Source organism: Echinops telfairi, unplaced genomic scaffold (genome assembly GCF_000313985.2).
Source record: "Echinops telfairi isolate 266 unplaced genomic scaffold, ASM31398v2 ScPeMD7_1;HRSCAF=3_0, whole genome shotgun sequence".
NCBI classification, from domain to species: Eukaryota; Metazoa; Chordata; class Mammalia; order Afrosoricida; family Tenrecidae; genus Echinops; species Echinops telfairi.
In genome coordinates this window covers 44269444-44284743 of record NW_022103896.1, presented here as the reverse complement: position 1 = coordinate 44284743, position 15300 = coordinate 44269444, and the positions used below count along the sequence as shown (strand labels likewise).

General features: G+C 36.5%; 1 protein-coding gene across 1 annotated transcript in view; it reads left to right on the top strand.

Annotated features, from left to right (window-relative positions):
* DPY19L4 (dpy-19 like 4) overlaps window positions 1-15300 on the top strand; it is a 68258-nt gene that overhangs the window by 24990 nt on the left and 27968 nt on the right. Inside the window, exons 11-16 of the mRNA XM_045287339.1 lie at window positions 1598-1756; window positions 3833-3952; window positions 6739-6859; window positions 9193-9249; window positions 9910-9992; window positions 14039-14171. Coding sequence (XP_045143274.1) covers window positions 1598-1756; window positions 3833-3952; window positions 6739-6859; window positions 9193-9249; window positions 9910-9992; window positions 14039-14171 — 673 coding nt within the window. The remainder of the gene's footprint in view (window positions 1-1597; window positions 1757-3832; window positions 3953-6738; window positions 6860-9192; window positions 9250-9909; window positions 9993-14038; window positions 14172-15300) is intronic.

Sequence of the window (15300 nt, the reverse complement as noted above, 5' to 3'; positions counted from 1 at the left end):
ATAGGCTGGTGTGCTTTTTCCATGTGGGCTTTGTTGCTTCTGAGCTTGATGGCCGCTTGTTTACCTTCAAGTCTTTAAGACCCCAGACGCTATACTTTTGATAGCCGGGCACCATCAGCTTTCTTTGCTGCCAGGCTTTTCTTGCTTATCATCTGAGATCTAACCAATAAGGACTCCTCCTAACTCTGTAACACTTTGAAAAGAAGTAATTTATTATACTATAATATCTGGGAGAGATGATACTAATTTTTTTTCCTCAGCTTAAAACATACTTCATTTTCTTCTTGTTAGATAATAGTGTTTTTAAAAAAAATTTTCTGAAATAAACTAATTTTATGTACTGACAGTAGCTACTTGCATACCAGAAGATAAATATTATACATCCTTATATAATTATCTCATTCATATATCTTGGAACCTTATTATTTGCTGTGATTACATGTGCTTATAGATATTCTGCATGTAATTTCTATATTGTAATATATCACCGTTAACAAAGTATATATTCTACGATAAAGACCTTTTAGAGATTATATGCTACATAAGAATAAAACTGACATATACATATAGACCTGACACATAGTAGACAATTAACTTAAATTGATTTTATGCATGGGTAAACAAATACAATTAAAGAATGGAAGGTAGCAAGGTTTCGTGCACCGAACATAGGGCTTAGGAACCTAACAATGGTGGTAGAAGGTTTTGACTCCCTCAACATTTTTAAGAGGACAAAGTGAATCATTATCAGCAACAACAGACCAGGGCTGATGCTGCTATGGTATCAGCCATCCTTCCTACAGCACTCCGCTTCTCTCCTGGCTGTGACCATTGCAGGGGCCACACAGAACTTCCAGACCATCACAGTTGAGGTTCAAGAACACTGAGGATATAGTTCTTTGATCAGAATAGCCTTTTCTCAGCCACACCCACCTGCAAGTTTTCCCTTTGCCCTCAACCCCTTGACTTCTGTGCTGCTTGGGCAAGCTTTACAAAGTTTTTACTCTGATGATAAGTAGGTAGAGGCACCCTACTCCATCAGTAAACTTAGGCATGAAGGTGAAAGTACCCTAAATTTTCACACCTCGCTGCTCTGTTTAGTCTTGTTTTATTGCTTTACTTACTCCTTCTTCTTCTTTTTTCTGAAGCACGGTGTGTATTTTGTACTTAACATACATCTCAAACCCAACTGGCTACTTTCCACCTGTTCTGTAGCCACAGGGCAGTTTCCATTACTGGGGAGTCAGTTCTAATTCCGAGCGGTCTTCTAGCGGTTAGGTACTTGACTTTGGTTGTCTCCCTTAATATTGTATTTGACTTTAGAGATGGTTACCTGGCTTGATAAGAAGAAAATGGTAGTTGTAGATTGATTAGGATAGTTGTGATGAAAGTGTGTGCTTGTTGAGGAGGATTACTCATAATCATGTTTGTTTCTAAAGGGTAGGACCTTGCTGTTACCTTTTAAGCGAATGGATTTAAGGAAATACATGTGGGATTTATCTTCGTTCTTCTTAAGATCAAAAGTACTTTTTTATATTTCCGGGTTTAATACACCAGAAATTTTTAATGGCATGTTTTTTGTTTTTTGTTTCTATAGGAATTTTACAATGAATTGGCTCCTTTGTCAAGAATCCCTGCAGGCCCCATCTCAAGATTTTTTTTTGCGATTGACACAGTCTTCTCTATTACCTTTCTATATTTTAGTATTAATTATTTGTTTTCTTTCTATGTTGCAAATTATTTTTAGAAGAATTAAGTAAGTACCTATGACAGTCATTCACAGTACTAGCTAATACATTATGAAAATGTGTAAAATGCTTATTTTCAATACCCTTCCAACAATTGTATATTGTAAATTCATTCTCTATGTTGATATATGAAAGTATCATTTATAAGTTACCCAGGTGAAAGGAGCCTCTGGAGTGGCACAAATTGTTACTCACTTGACTACTAGCTAAAAGGTTGGTGGAACCACAGGCCTGGGGATCAATCCACTTCTGAAAGGCTATGCCCTTGGAAACCCTAATGGAGCAAATCTCTGCACACATGGGTCTGTCATAAGTGGAAATGAATGCAGTGGCCACTAACAATAACAGCATCAACAAATCAGATAAAAATTCAAATTTAGCTTTTACTTTTAGTGATTTTTTAAAAATTGTGAATTAGGTGGAGAGATTGACATTTCAGACCATAAACTCATAAACTCTGTCTTCACTAATTCAGATCACTTCTCAGACCGCTCTCCTCTACTCCATCCCTCTGGTTTCCCTTCGTATGGACTTCCATCCCCCATTTCACCCAAGTCAGTCCTGTCAGCCTCATACTCTGTTGCTTTATCTCACCACCCCAACCGCCCGCTCTTAAGAACCTCTAAAGTCTGTTCCCTTTGGTATGTAAGGTTTTTTTCCCCAACAGTTTTATTGGCACATCATTTACATATCATACAATTTAGTAGTTCAATCATATCAAGGAGAATTTTACAATTATTACCACATCAGTTTTAGAGCATTCCTCCCCGCCTCCCATGGTTAAATCACCTTTGAAATGAGTTGTGCAATCACAATCTGTATGTAAGTCGTGTCTTGCTTTTTATCCTTACAGTAGTGGTCTCACACATTGTTTGCTGTTTGTGATTGACTGACTTCATAGAGCATTCACATTTGGTTTTGTATATCTAATTATGTAGTGCCCAAATTTAGTATAGAAGTAATTTTTAAACAGTTAAATTTTTATACACAGGTTTGCTAATTTGCTCAAATGTTGACTAGGGGTCATTTCTTCCATTTTTAAATTGTAAGTTTTGACTTATATATTTTCATCACGTTTGAAAAGAGAGTATATGTAATATCTTAATTTTGGTAACTGAGTTATTTAAATTATGATTCTACCATATTCATTTAGCAACTGCTAATGGAGTGCTCACTGAGCTTAGAAAATGGAACCTAAAAATATCCCTATCATTATATTTCTTGTATTCACAAAGTTATCTTCAGGTTCTAAAATCCATTTACAAAGACTTGGAGATATATAAATTAGGTATTTGACTAGCAAAATATATTTTCAAATTTTAAGAACTGTCTTAGTTATCTAGTGCTGTTGTGACAAACATTAACACTAATAGGTGGCTCTAACAAATGCTTTTCTCAAGCTAGGTGGCTAGCAAATGTGCACTTCAGGCTCCATTGGAAGGCGCTCTCTGCTCTCTGCCCTCTGCCCTGGCAGAGGGCCATGTCTCTTTTCAGTTTGGTTTTTTTTGGTTGTCTCCTTGGTGATTTTCATATCGCATGGCATGTACCATGTTTTTACTCCAATTAACACCTGTGTTGTACCTTTTTTGGGGGGCTCCCTCTCCCCCTAGTATTTACCTAAGCATGTTATACTAATATTTTTACATGTTGCTATAAAATAAACTACCTCTCAAATTAAAGTCATGTTTTTGCTTCTCTCTAAAAATAGATAAATAAATAAATAAACAAACAAACAAACTACCTCTCCCCTGCAGTTGGTCAAGGAAGTTGCATACTTACAATATTTTTATCAAAATACTGTGTATTTTATCACTCTGCTTGCTTACTTAATCTACACTTTTTTTTGTTTCAAAATAAATCGACTTAAAACACTGCATATTAATATTGCCTCATCAACATAAAGAAAACTCATTCCCAGATGGGATTAGTAGTACTGGTATACAGGTCAGGATTTACAGTATATATCTTTGGGAGATACAGTTCAATCCATAATAAGAACCTTTTATGTTTCTTTTCATGAAGAAATTAAAATCTTAAGTATGGCCTTCAGAGATGTATGGTGATTTTTCATTTCCTTTCTGTAGTGGTAAGTCAGTGAAAGAAGCGGGTTCTCTCGAAGATGGACGGATTGGAGGAAGGCCAGAAATAATTTATCATGTCATTCATACTATTTTATTGGGTTCTCTTGCAATGGTTATAGAAGGGTAAGTTTTTATTTGATCTGCATGTTTTTCCAGAAATGTCCTTCTTATAAGTAACCCTGGTGGAGCAATGGCTAAGCTCTCACCTGTTAGCTGAAAGGTGAGTGGTTGGAACCTGCCAGAGGCTCCAAGAGGAAAGCTGTGTCCGTGTGTTTTCTCCAACATTTACAGCCTGGAAACCCCATGGGACAGTTCTAGGAGAGGAAGTCATCTCTGCTACCTATAACAACAATACTGTGAAGAGAATTTGTTGTTGCTAGGTCCTGTCAAGTCAGTTCCCACTCTCAGTGACAAAAAAAAAATCACTGCCCGGTCCTACGCCATCCCTGCAATCATTCAGTTTAAGCCCATTACTGCAACCACTGTATCAGTCCATCTCACTGAATCAGGCCGAAGATTGATTGACATGTATTTAGAATATATAATGTGTTAATATTGAAAGAAATTTTTGGGTTTTTTTTTTTTTACTCTCGAATATCCTATTAGTCTTTTGGATTTTCTATGGAGAGGATATGACTGAATTATGCATTAGGCTACTAACCTCAAGGTCAGTAGGTCAAGAGCACCAACTATGCTGCAAAAGAAAGATAAGGCTTTCTACTCTGGTAAAGAGTTACAATTGCGGAGAGCCATAAAGGCACTTCGACTCCCTCCTATGCCATAAGGCTGCTAGAGGCAGTATCGATTTGATGGCAGTGAGTAAGGAAGATGTATAGGATCAAAGCAGTTACTTGTCCTGTGCCCTACAATATTTGCCATGTTGTATTTCTGTTCTCATTTGATTCCAGGAATTTTTCAATTTTATTGTTTTATTACTGAGTAGTTTCAAAGCAGGGTATTATTCATTTCCTTTGTGCAGTTTTTTTCCTTGATATTTCTGTTGATATCTAGATTTATAGGGTTGTGATCTGAGAAGATGTTTTGTAATGTCTCAGTATTTTAAATTTGAGCTTGCCTTGTGGTGTAATGTAGTCTATTCTCGAGAATATTTCATGTGTGCTAGAAAAGAATGCATATTGTGCTGTTGACTGGACTGTTCTGTGTTGGGTGTCTATGAAGCCAACTTGGTTGATTGTGTGACTTAGTTCTGTGTCTTTGAGTTTCTTTCTGCCCCTCACTGAGAGTCGTGTATTAAAGACTTTTACTATTATTGTAGAGTTTGGTCCTTATCTCTTCAGTTTTGTAATGTATTTTGAGACTCTTTTATTGGGTGCTTAGATATTTATTAGAGTTATGTCCCTTTGTTTAACTGACCCTTCAGTCATATGCCCTTCTTAGGAGCCCTGGTGGTGAAACGGATTATACATTGGGCTGTTGACCACATGGTCAGCAGTTTGAAGCTACCTGCACGCTGGACGAGGGTGCAGAGGCTTTCTCTTCCTCTAAAGATTTGTAGTCTCAGGAACTCAAAAGGGCCAGTTCTACTCTGCCCTCTAGGGCTGCTGCGAGTCAGACTTGGCTTGATGGCAGTGGCTTTTGGTTGTCTTTTAGGCTAGTATTTGCCTAGAAATTAGTATTTGCTACTCTTCATTTTTGGATGCCATTAGCTTGATAGAAATGTTTGTCTTTGTTTCTAAGGTGTTTTCTTGTAAGCAACATATATAGATCTGTCTTCTGTTACTCGGTCTCTTGCTTGGTGTATTTATTTCATTTACATTCAGTGTAATTATTGATAGGGATAAATTTATTGCTGTAATTTTGCTGTGTTTTTTTTTGTGGTTTTGCTGCTAGTTTTTTTATATCACATAATTTTTTATGCTGAGTTAATTTTGTTCGGGTTTTATTAGCATGTTCTTCATTGCTGTCGTTGTGTTTACTTATACTTCATGATTTCCCTCTTTATTTTGATGAGGTTTATTCATTTTTTTTATAGTTACCCTGTAAGTTACTAATTTCTTCCCAAGTTAAGACAGTTTGTTCTATTTTGAACATTTCTTCTTCATTTGAAACTCTACAACTACACTCCTTCCTATGTTTACTTTGTAATTGGCTTCAGTCCAAATTCAGATTGCTGGTCCTATTTTCAACCTTTTAGGTCTGTTTTAATTTGGCTACTAATATCTAGGTTGACTTTTGAGTTGTGTTGTCATATGTTAATTTCAGTTTATTGTTCACTATTGTTTCTGTTTTTGTTTTTTTCAAGTCATTTTATTGGGGGCTTTTGTGTCACTGTTCTAAGAACTTCCCTTAGTATTATTTCTCGTAAGGTTGGTCTGGTTTTTACGCTTACATTAATATTTCTGTAGACTCATTTACTTGAAATGGGATAATCTCACTTATAGAGTTGTTAACATAAGTGTGTAGAGCTATATATACAAGAGTTTTAACTATAGCATGTTGTTTTAATAGTTCTAACTCTCCAGCTGGTCCGAAGAAGAATGATGAGGCATGTCTGCTCCAGTAAAGATATGCAGTCTCAGAACCCTGTGGAGCAGTTCAACTTTGTGCTGTAGGGTTACTAAGAGTTGGAATCAATTTACTGACAGTGGAGATATAGGGTTTTTTAAATGTTTACAAGTTTTGGGAAAGCTGTAACAGTTTGTATTCTTTCTATGAATATAATTTTATTCCACTCACATCAATAGTATTGCTTATATCCCATCCTTATTTAGTAATCCACATGCTTTCTTGAATATTTAAGATCTGAATAACTGTTGCTGATAATTAGAGGCTACACATTTTCAGTTTTCCTCTGACCTTCCGTAATTCTGTGAGTAGTTTGGAATTAAAAATAGCTGATCTGATGTTCACAGGGACCTGATCTGTGATGCGTTCTTTCCTCCTTACAGCTTAAAGTACCTCTGGACTCCATATGTGTGCATGCTAGCAGCATTTGGTGTCTGTTCTCCAGAACTTTGGATGACCCTCTTCAAATGGCTTCGATTAAGGACTATACATCCAATACTGTTGGTGAGTCATTATTATTTTGTGTTACATACTTGTTTCCCTTCCAGGTACACAAAATCAAATGCTAAAAAATGGAAACCACATCGAATACAATTAAAATAGCAGGAATAAATCATACTATGACTTAATGGCAGAAAGAGAGATGTTTTGAAAAACCAGTTTTTAAAATTTCTAATGATAAAAATAAAGATTTTTATTGCAGACAAATTAAAACATAAAGTGTAAAAATGGAACAATAATGTGAGAGGCCATCGAGAATTAATTGTTATGTTTCTTGGTTTTATTTAGCTCCATGATAATGTTTTTCATGTGAGTGGAACATTTACTCTGGACCTTCTACGTGGTTGGAATACAAAGATAAATAAAATATTAATTTTATCCAGTAGATTATAATCTCTGAGGCATTAAACAAATTATAAATATTCTTAGGGTGCTACTGAAACACAAAGAAAAGGCTACTTAACTCGGTTGTGTTAGGGACTCAGAAACTTCCCAGTCTAAATTTGAAAGATGACAAGTCAAATGAAGGTGGGGAAATGGTTGTTGATGGTAGAAAGAATAGGTATAGAGGTAAGCAAAGACCATGATGTAATCAAAGGGACTGAATAAACAGAAGCAAAGAAAAAGAGTAATGTATTTAGTTTTGCTGGCAAATCAAGTTTGATGAAAAGTTGATACAAAAATGACACCTGGAAAGTAGAGGCCGGTCAGGTCATGGAGGCCTTTGAATGCCATGATAAGGAACTTCAGCTTCTCAACATAACGGAAGGTTTTTTTTGTAGAGAAAAAAGAGTCAGACCTATGTTTTCTGTTAGATTATTTTTACAGTTCTGGGAAGGATAGACCTGAGGGTGGATCTAATAAGAAGACTATTTTCCAGGTACAGGCCATGCTGGATTACAGTAATTAAAGTTTCAGTTTGTTGAGTGCTAAGTTAAATGCTTACAAAGATGATATATTTGGAAACTAATTCATGTCTTGGTGTTTCTGACTCCAAACCCACTTGATAAATACTGTTGTATACTGGAGTGTTTAAAAATTAGGAAAGAAGATTAATATTACCTAGAGATTGATTAATTTTTTTTGAGATTGACTATTGAAGGATGAGGAAGAGGAATAAATCATGGGTGTATCTAGGCTTGTTTTGTTTGACCTTATGGATCTCAGGGTTACTAGTTGACATAGGGCCAGTAGGAAGAACAGTTTTGGAAGGAATGATGAATTAATAATAGTCACATTGTATTTGACAGTCTTACTCTCAGAAATGTATATAATCTTCAACATATTAGTATGCTCTTAATACGAGAGGGCTTCAAAATGTTGTTTTCCAACAGTTTTATTGGTATATAATTCACTCCATACAATTCAATAGTTCAGTCATATCAAGAAGAGTTGTATAATCATCACCATAATCAGCTGTAGAACATTTTCTTAATTCTTGTACTTGTCATTATTAGCTGCCCGTTTCTCCTCAACCTCCCCTGCCATACCCACAGATAATCATTAATCCAGTTACTATCTCTATAGATTTACCTTCAAAACTTTTTTAAAAGATGGAACTAAAAGATAACAGAAGTTTTCCAACAACTTTTTTTTAGGCCCCCCTCATATATTGGTTGTTTTTATCTGTTGGTTTCTTGGTCGCAATTCAGTAAGCTCCTCATAATTTTATAAGCTCCTCATAACTTAAATTCCTGGCTAATTATAAAATATTGATTGCCTATTTGAAATACTATCTGAGCATTAGTCTTTTTATGTTCTGCATTAAATTCATAGGCAATATTTCACCTTCAGCATAATATGTTGAAACTCAGTGGGCTTTATCCATATTCACTCCAGGAATTAATTTTCACAATTACTTTCCAATTTTTCTGGCTAAAATGGTCATAATTTTTTAAAATTCTGTGTACATTTTTAAAAATCATACAACTCATACAACTCATATCACAATCCATACATACATCAATTGTGTAAAGCACATTTGTACATTCATTGCCCTCATTCTCAAAACATTTGCTCTCCACTTAAGCCCCTGGCATCAGCTCCTTATTTTCCTCCTCCCTGCTCCCCCCTCCCTCATGAACCCTTGATAATTTATAACTTATTATTTTGTCATATCTTGCCCTGTCCGATGCCTCCCTTCACCTACCTTTCTGTTGTCCGTCCCCCAGGGAGGAGGTCACATGTAGACCCTTGTGATCGGTTCCCAAATGGTCATAATTAAAAGGAAATGTGAGTTGTGATATTTGTTGCTGAACAGGGAGTCATAGTCAAGTACATCAAAGGCGCATTCTAAAATGTATTTATCTGTAACTCTTTGTGTTTCAATTTTCTAGGCTCTTATTCTGAGCATGGCTGTGCCTACTATAATAGGTTTTAGCTTATGGAAGGAGGTAAGAAAATCAGTTTTCTACGTTATTGAAATATACTTTTTTGTACTTTTTTTCTAAGTAGTGATAAGTATATATTTGTATGTTAGGAGGAAGCTTATTTAGACATTTTTCTAACAAAATACAATATTACTACTGTTATATATTGTGTAGTACATTACTTTATAAATTTATGCATATTAGTATACTATATTCTTAATAATAATGCTCTTATCAATTCAGTTTATAATTCAGAAAGTAAATTGCTGAATAAATATGTCTTAATATTTTAAAAATTTTAGCCCTTCCTAAATTCTAGTAAAATGATACAAATTCTTTGGTTTACCATACTATCAAACTAATTATCAATTAATTTGCAGACCCTTTAAGCCTGCTTTAATTATTTAATCTGTTCATTTAAATGTGTGTATATGATTCACAAAACTAAGGAACAGTTGTTTGGTAATGACAAAGATATTTGTGGAATCTAGACAATGAATGAACGATAGGATTGAGATTGAGAAGAATGAGCAGGTCGCTGAAAGAAAGCAATGAGCTCCATGATCTTTTTCCCATGATAACAGTGCTGTAATACTGTTTGCCTAAGTTAGTCTTTTGAAATACTGTGAATACTTAAACATTCTAGTTACTTATACCTTCTGAGGATTTTGTTTTGTATTTTAGTTTTTTCCAAGATTAATGACAGAATTATCGGAACTACAGGAATTCTATGATCCAGATACAGTGGAACTTATGACTTGGATAAAGTAAGAATTGTACTGTGCAGGATGACTTGTTACGGAATTAAATAATAATAATCTACTATCTGATGGATTTAGGGGAAATAAGAAATTAATACTTTTCTGAATTCTCACTGAACTCAGGAATGTTGTTTTGTGTTGTTAGGAATATCTATTTTTTATTCTAATTTTCTAATTAAACTCATCTCTGTGGTCTTGAAAATATGGCATTGCTAAGTTCAGAATTTTAGGTTTCCGTTTTTGGCGATATAGCAAACTAGATAACCTGAGAATCTGCCTACCTTCAATGTCTCCCAAAACCAAACTTACTGTCATGAGTTCGATGCCAACTCATAGCAACTACAGAGAAATTAGGTAATCATTAAGGTGCTTCTGTGCCCTAAACTAGAGGTGGTTAGGGATGGCTAACTGATCTTTGTAACCAAGGGATTTGGGCTTTACTGCTTACAGAACATGACACCTTGGGCCTGTGGAAGTAGGGAATTGCAGTCGAGACATCTCCCACTATGCACACATGCATAACTCCAAACAAGAAAGATCCATTGCCATCAAGTCAGTTTGGAGCATCCCTGTAGGACAGAGTAAAACTACCCCATGGGAGTTCCAAGGCTGTAAATATTTAGGGAAACACATTGTCACATCTTTCTCCTATAGAGCAGCTGATGGATTCAATTAACAGCTGAACACCTCCACTTTGACACTAGTATTTCATAAATGACACTGGGATATTCAGAGGACTGCACTATCAATGAAAGGATGAACTAACAAAATCTCCACCAAGTGGTTTTTTAAAAATCATTTTATTGGGGGCTCTTCCAGCTCTTATAACAATCCATACATCCATTGTGTCAAGCACATTTGTACATATGCTGCCATCATCCTTTTCAAAACATTTTCTTTCTACTTGAGTCCTTGGTATCAGCTCATTTGTTCTCTCTCTCCTCTACCCTCCCACCCTCATGAACCCCGGATAAATTATAAATTATTTTCATATTTTACACCATCCACTGTCTCCCTTTACCTATGTTTCAGTTGTCACCCTAGGTGTGTGTGGGGGTTATATGTCGATCATTGTGATCTGTTCCCCTCTTCTCCTCCCACCTTCCCCCTACCCTCATGGTATCACTACTTCCATTAATGTTCCTGAAAGGGCTATCTGTTCTGAATTCTGTGAGAGCTCTTATCTATACCAGTGCACATGCTCTGGTCTAGCTGGATTTGTAAGGTAGAACTGGGGTCATGATAGTGGGGCAGGGGAGAGGGGGTGGGGTGCGAAGAAGCATTAAAGAACTAGAGGAATGTTGTATGCTTCCTTGGTGCTATAGTGCACCTTGGCTGACCTGGCCCTTCCTTGTGACCCTTCTGTAAGGGGATGCCCAATTATCTATGGATAGGCTTTGGGTCTCCACTCTGACTCCCACCTTGTTCACATTAATATGGTTGCTTTGGGTCTTCTGATGCCTATACCTGATCTTGTCAACACCTCATGATCACACTGGCTGGTGTGCTTCTTCCATCTTTGTTGCTTCCCTGCTAGATGGCCGCTTGTTTATCTTCAAGCCTTTAAGACCCCAGACACTATATATCTTTTAATAGCTGGGCACCATCAGCTTTCTTCACTACTTTTGCTTATGCAGCCATTTTGTCTTCAGTGATTGTGTCAGGAAGGTGAACATCAGAGAATGCCAGGTTATTAGAACAAAGTGTTCTTGCGTTGAGGGAGTACTTGAGAGGTCCAATGTCCATCTGCTACCTTAATACTTAACATATAAATATATGTACATAGATCTATGCCCCTATTGTTATATGTAAACATATTTACTTATGTATGTGCTTTTATTTAAACCTCTATAAATGGCCTTTGCCTCCTACTTCTCTCCTCTTATTTCCCTTTGTCCCACTATTATGTTCGACCTTCATTCGGTTTTTAGTTATTCCTCTTGGCTACATTGCACTTGATCAAACCCCACCAAACGCCCTCCTCGCCATTGATTTTAGATCACTTGCTGTTCCCTTGTCCCTGGGTTATTGGCTACCCCATTCCTCCCCATGTCACTCCTGAACCATGGATCCCATTGTTTTCTCCTCGGGATTGTTTATCCTGCCTGTCTTATGTAGACACACTTTTTTTTAAAGGCTATAAATAGTTCCAGGTCTGTCTACTTTTTTTTTTTTCCGTTAGGGCACTTACTTTGAGATTGAGCAATCAGGTCTGTCAACTTTTATGAATGTTTTCTTTTTTTTTTTTTAATCATTTTATTAGGGGCTCATACAACTCTTATCACAATCCATACATACATCAATTGTGTAAAGCACATTTGTACATTCATTGCCCTCTTCATTCTCAAAACATTTCCTCTCCACTTAAGCCCCTGGCATTAGGTCCTCATTTTTCCCCTCCCTCCCTGCTCCCCACTCCCTCATGAGCCCTTGATAATTTATAACTTATTATTTTGTCATATCTTGCCCTGTCCGACGTCTCCCTTCACCCACTTTTCTGTTGTCCGTCCCCCAGGGAGGAGGTCACATACAGTTCCTTGTAATTGGTTCCCTCTTTCCTACCCACTCTCCCTCTACCCTCCCAGTATCGCCACTCACACCACTGGTCCTGTAGGGATCATCCACCCTGGATTCCCTGTATTTCCAGTTCCTATCTGTACCAGTGTACATCCTCTGGTCTAGCCAGACTTGCAAGTTAGATATGAATGTTTTCTAATCAAGTCTGTTGAGGTGCCAAGCTCTGCCCCTGAAGCCTATTTTTGGGATTCCTCAGGGACTTAATTGCTTTGCTCCCCTTGCTGCTTTGTTGCAATCCCTTCCTGTTTCACCCTGATGTGTGTGTGGGTGTGGGCACAGTTCTGTTAAATTTTTCATTCCTTTTTTTGAACTAATTTTTTGAAGCCTTCCTTGTATAAGCCTCCTACAGGTTGGTTTAGGGTTTAAAATTACACTTGTTTAATCCAGGAAATCCCAAATTGAAATTAGTATTAAAAAACTGGCCTGGTGTCTGATATACCCCCCAAAAATTACTTGATTTATATCACTCTGAACTGTTGCCTTTTCTGAACTGTTATCTGATCTTGTCAACACCTCATGATCCCACTGGCTGGTGTGCTTCTTCCATGTGGGCTTTGTTGCTTCCCTGCTAGATGGCCACTTATCTTTAAGCTTGTAAGACCCCAGAACTCGTTGAATACTGACTTGGGCTGTCAATCACAGAAGAAGACATTGTACCATATATATGTATGACACGCCATGTACTGTTTTTAAACGTATAGGAAAGGCCTGAACCATGATACATTGGATGCTTGTACTTTATAGTACAATGGAATAATTATTCCGTTTCATGTTTGTTTTCCCACTGGGAGCTCATTGCAGAGTGATCAGGTGCTGCATGTGTTCCCATGACCTAGCGGTTTACTTAGCTCGTAGTAGGTGGACACTGTAGGGCGATGGTATATGAGTGGAAGCATTAGGACAGCATTTGGGGACCTCTTGTAGGTGTCCTAGACCTGTAAGTGGCATGTATCTGGGATTTTGGGTCATGTTTCAGAGTGGAAAAATCTTATTTGCATTATCTGGATACAGACATGGGTGAAAATAAGGAAGAAGCAGAAGATTGATAGTTCTGGAAATATTTGTGGTAGTTGATATTTGCAAAAGATGAATTTGAGAAATTCAGCATCACTACCAACTTAGCCATACTATTGAATATAATGTCTTCCTGTCCCTCTCACTGCCCCCTAATTGTGCACTAATTTTTAATGTAGTATTATTACCACCTAACAGATGTATATTGTTTATTATCACCTCATGATGTCTCTTGATAGCAGGAACTTTTTTTTTTAATTGCTTTATCTCTAGCACTCATAATAGTGCCTGGCACATAGATGTTCAGTTTTTTTGTATGAATCCATGAATAAAGTGAATGAAAACTCACATTGAAACTTAAGTGTACACAATAAATCTCTGTGTTTCCGAGTTGATATAAGTCACTGATCTAAAGAGGATACTGCCTTTTCCTTATGTAAAATCTTTATGGTTCTTTGCAGAAGACAAGCTCCAGTCGCAGCGGTGTTTGCAGGGAGTCCACAGTTAATGGGTGCGATTAAATTATGCACCGGATGGATGGTGACAAGCTTGCCTGTGTACAACGATGATGATCTTCTCAAGAGGAATGAAAATGTAAGACGTTTCAGAGTCTATATTTGCATCTTTTACAGCACTCTTGTACTTTACTCACCATCCTTCTATGGTGCTGCATATGTCTTTAGTGTATTGCAGAGACAGTGAGGAAAAAACAAATAATTTCAGACCATAAGGATTAATTATATTTAGTTTTAACAAGTTGTACAATATAAGGGGGCTTCAAAAATCCTTTTGTACATTTAAGAACTAAAATTAAAATACTAAGTCCGTTGTTTTATGACTAGTGTTGCATATTTCTTAGAGAAAGTACATTTAATTTTTCACAAAGTATCAGGAAAACTGATGGGTTATATTTCATAAAAGGAAACATTCTCATGAAAATAGGATTCTTAACTCAATTAATGAAAAGATTATCAACTAATATCTTGATACACTTTGCCTTTTCAAAGAAAAATTCTATTGCTCATGAAACACTGATTTATTTTTAGATAGAGGCTATACTCCCCATAACATTAGAATCTAAGTTTAATATCTATTGTGGTGAATATATACATATTAAAGCATATGCCTTCTCTCTGGGGGACGGACAGCAGAAAAGTGGGTGTAGGGAGACATCGGACAGTGTAAGACATGACTATAATTTTATAAATTATCAAGCGTTCGTGAGGGAAGGGGCTGAGACGGAGGGGAAAATGAGCTGATATCAAGGGCTCAAGTAGAAAGCAGATGTTTTGAGAATGATAAGGCCAACGAACGTACAAATGTGCTTGGCACAATGCATGTATATATGGATTGTGATAAGAATTGTACGAGCCCCCAGTAAAATGATTTAAATAAATAAATAGAACATATGCCCACTCATGTACAATTCAGTGGCAGTTGTGTTCTTTAAGTTGTGAAACCATTCTCATTATCCTTTTTCACATTATTTTTCTACTATTAGCATAAATTCAGTGTCCCTAAGCAAGAATTCCCATTTTCTTCCTCCCTCTCACTCTGGGTAACCGCTCTATTCTTTGGGTTTTATATGATTTGCTTATTTCATGTAAGTGAAGTCATGCAATGTGTGCCCTTTTGCTACTGATTTACTTCACTCAGACTGATATTTTCTTTTTATAGGTTTTTAAAAAATAATTAATTAATTTATTTTTTTATCATTTTATTA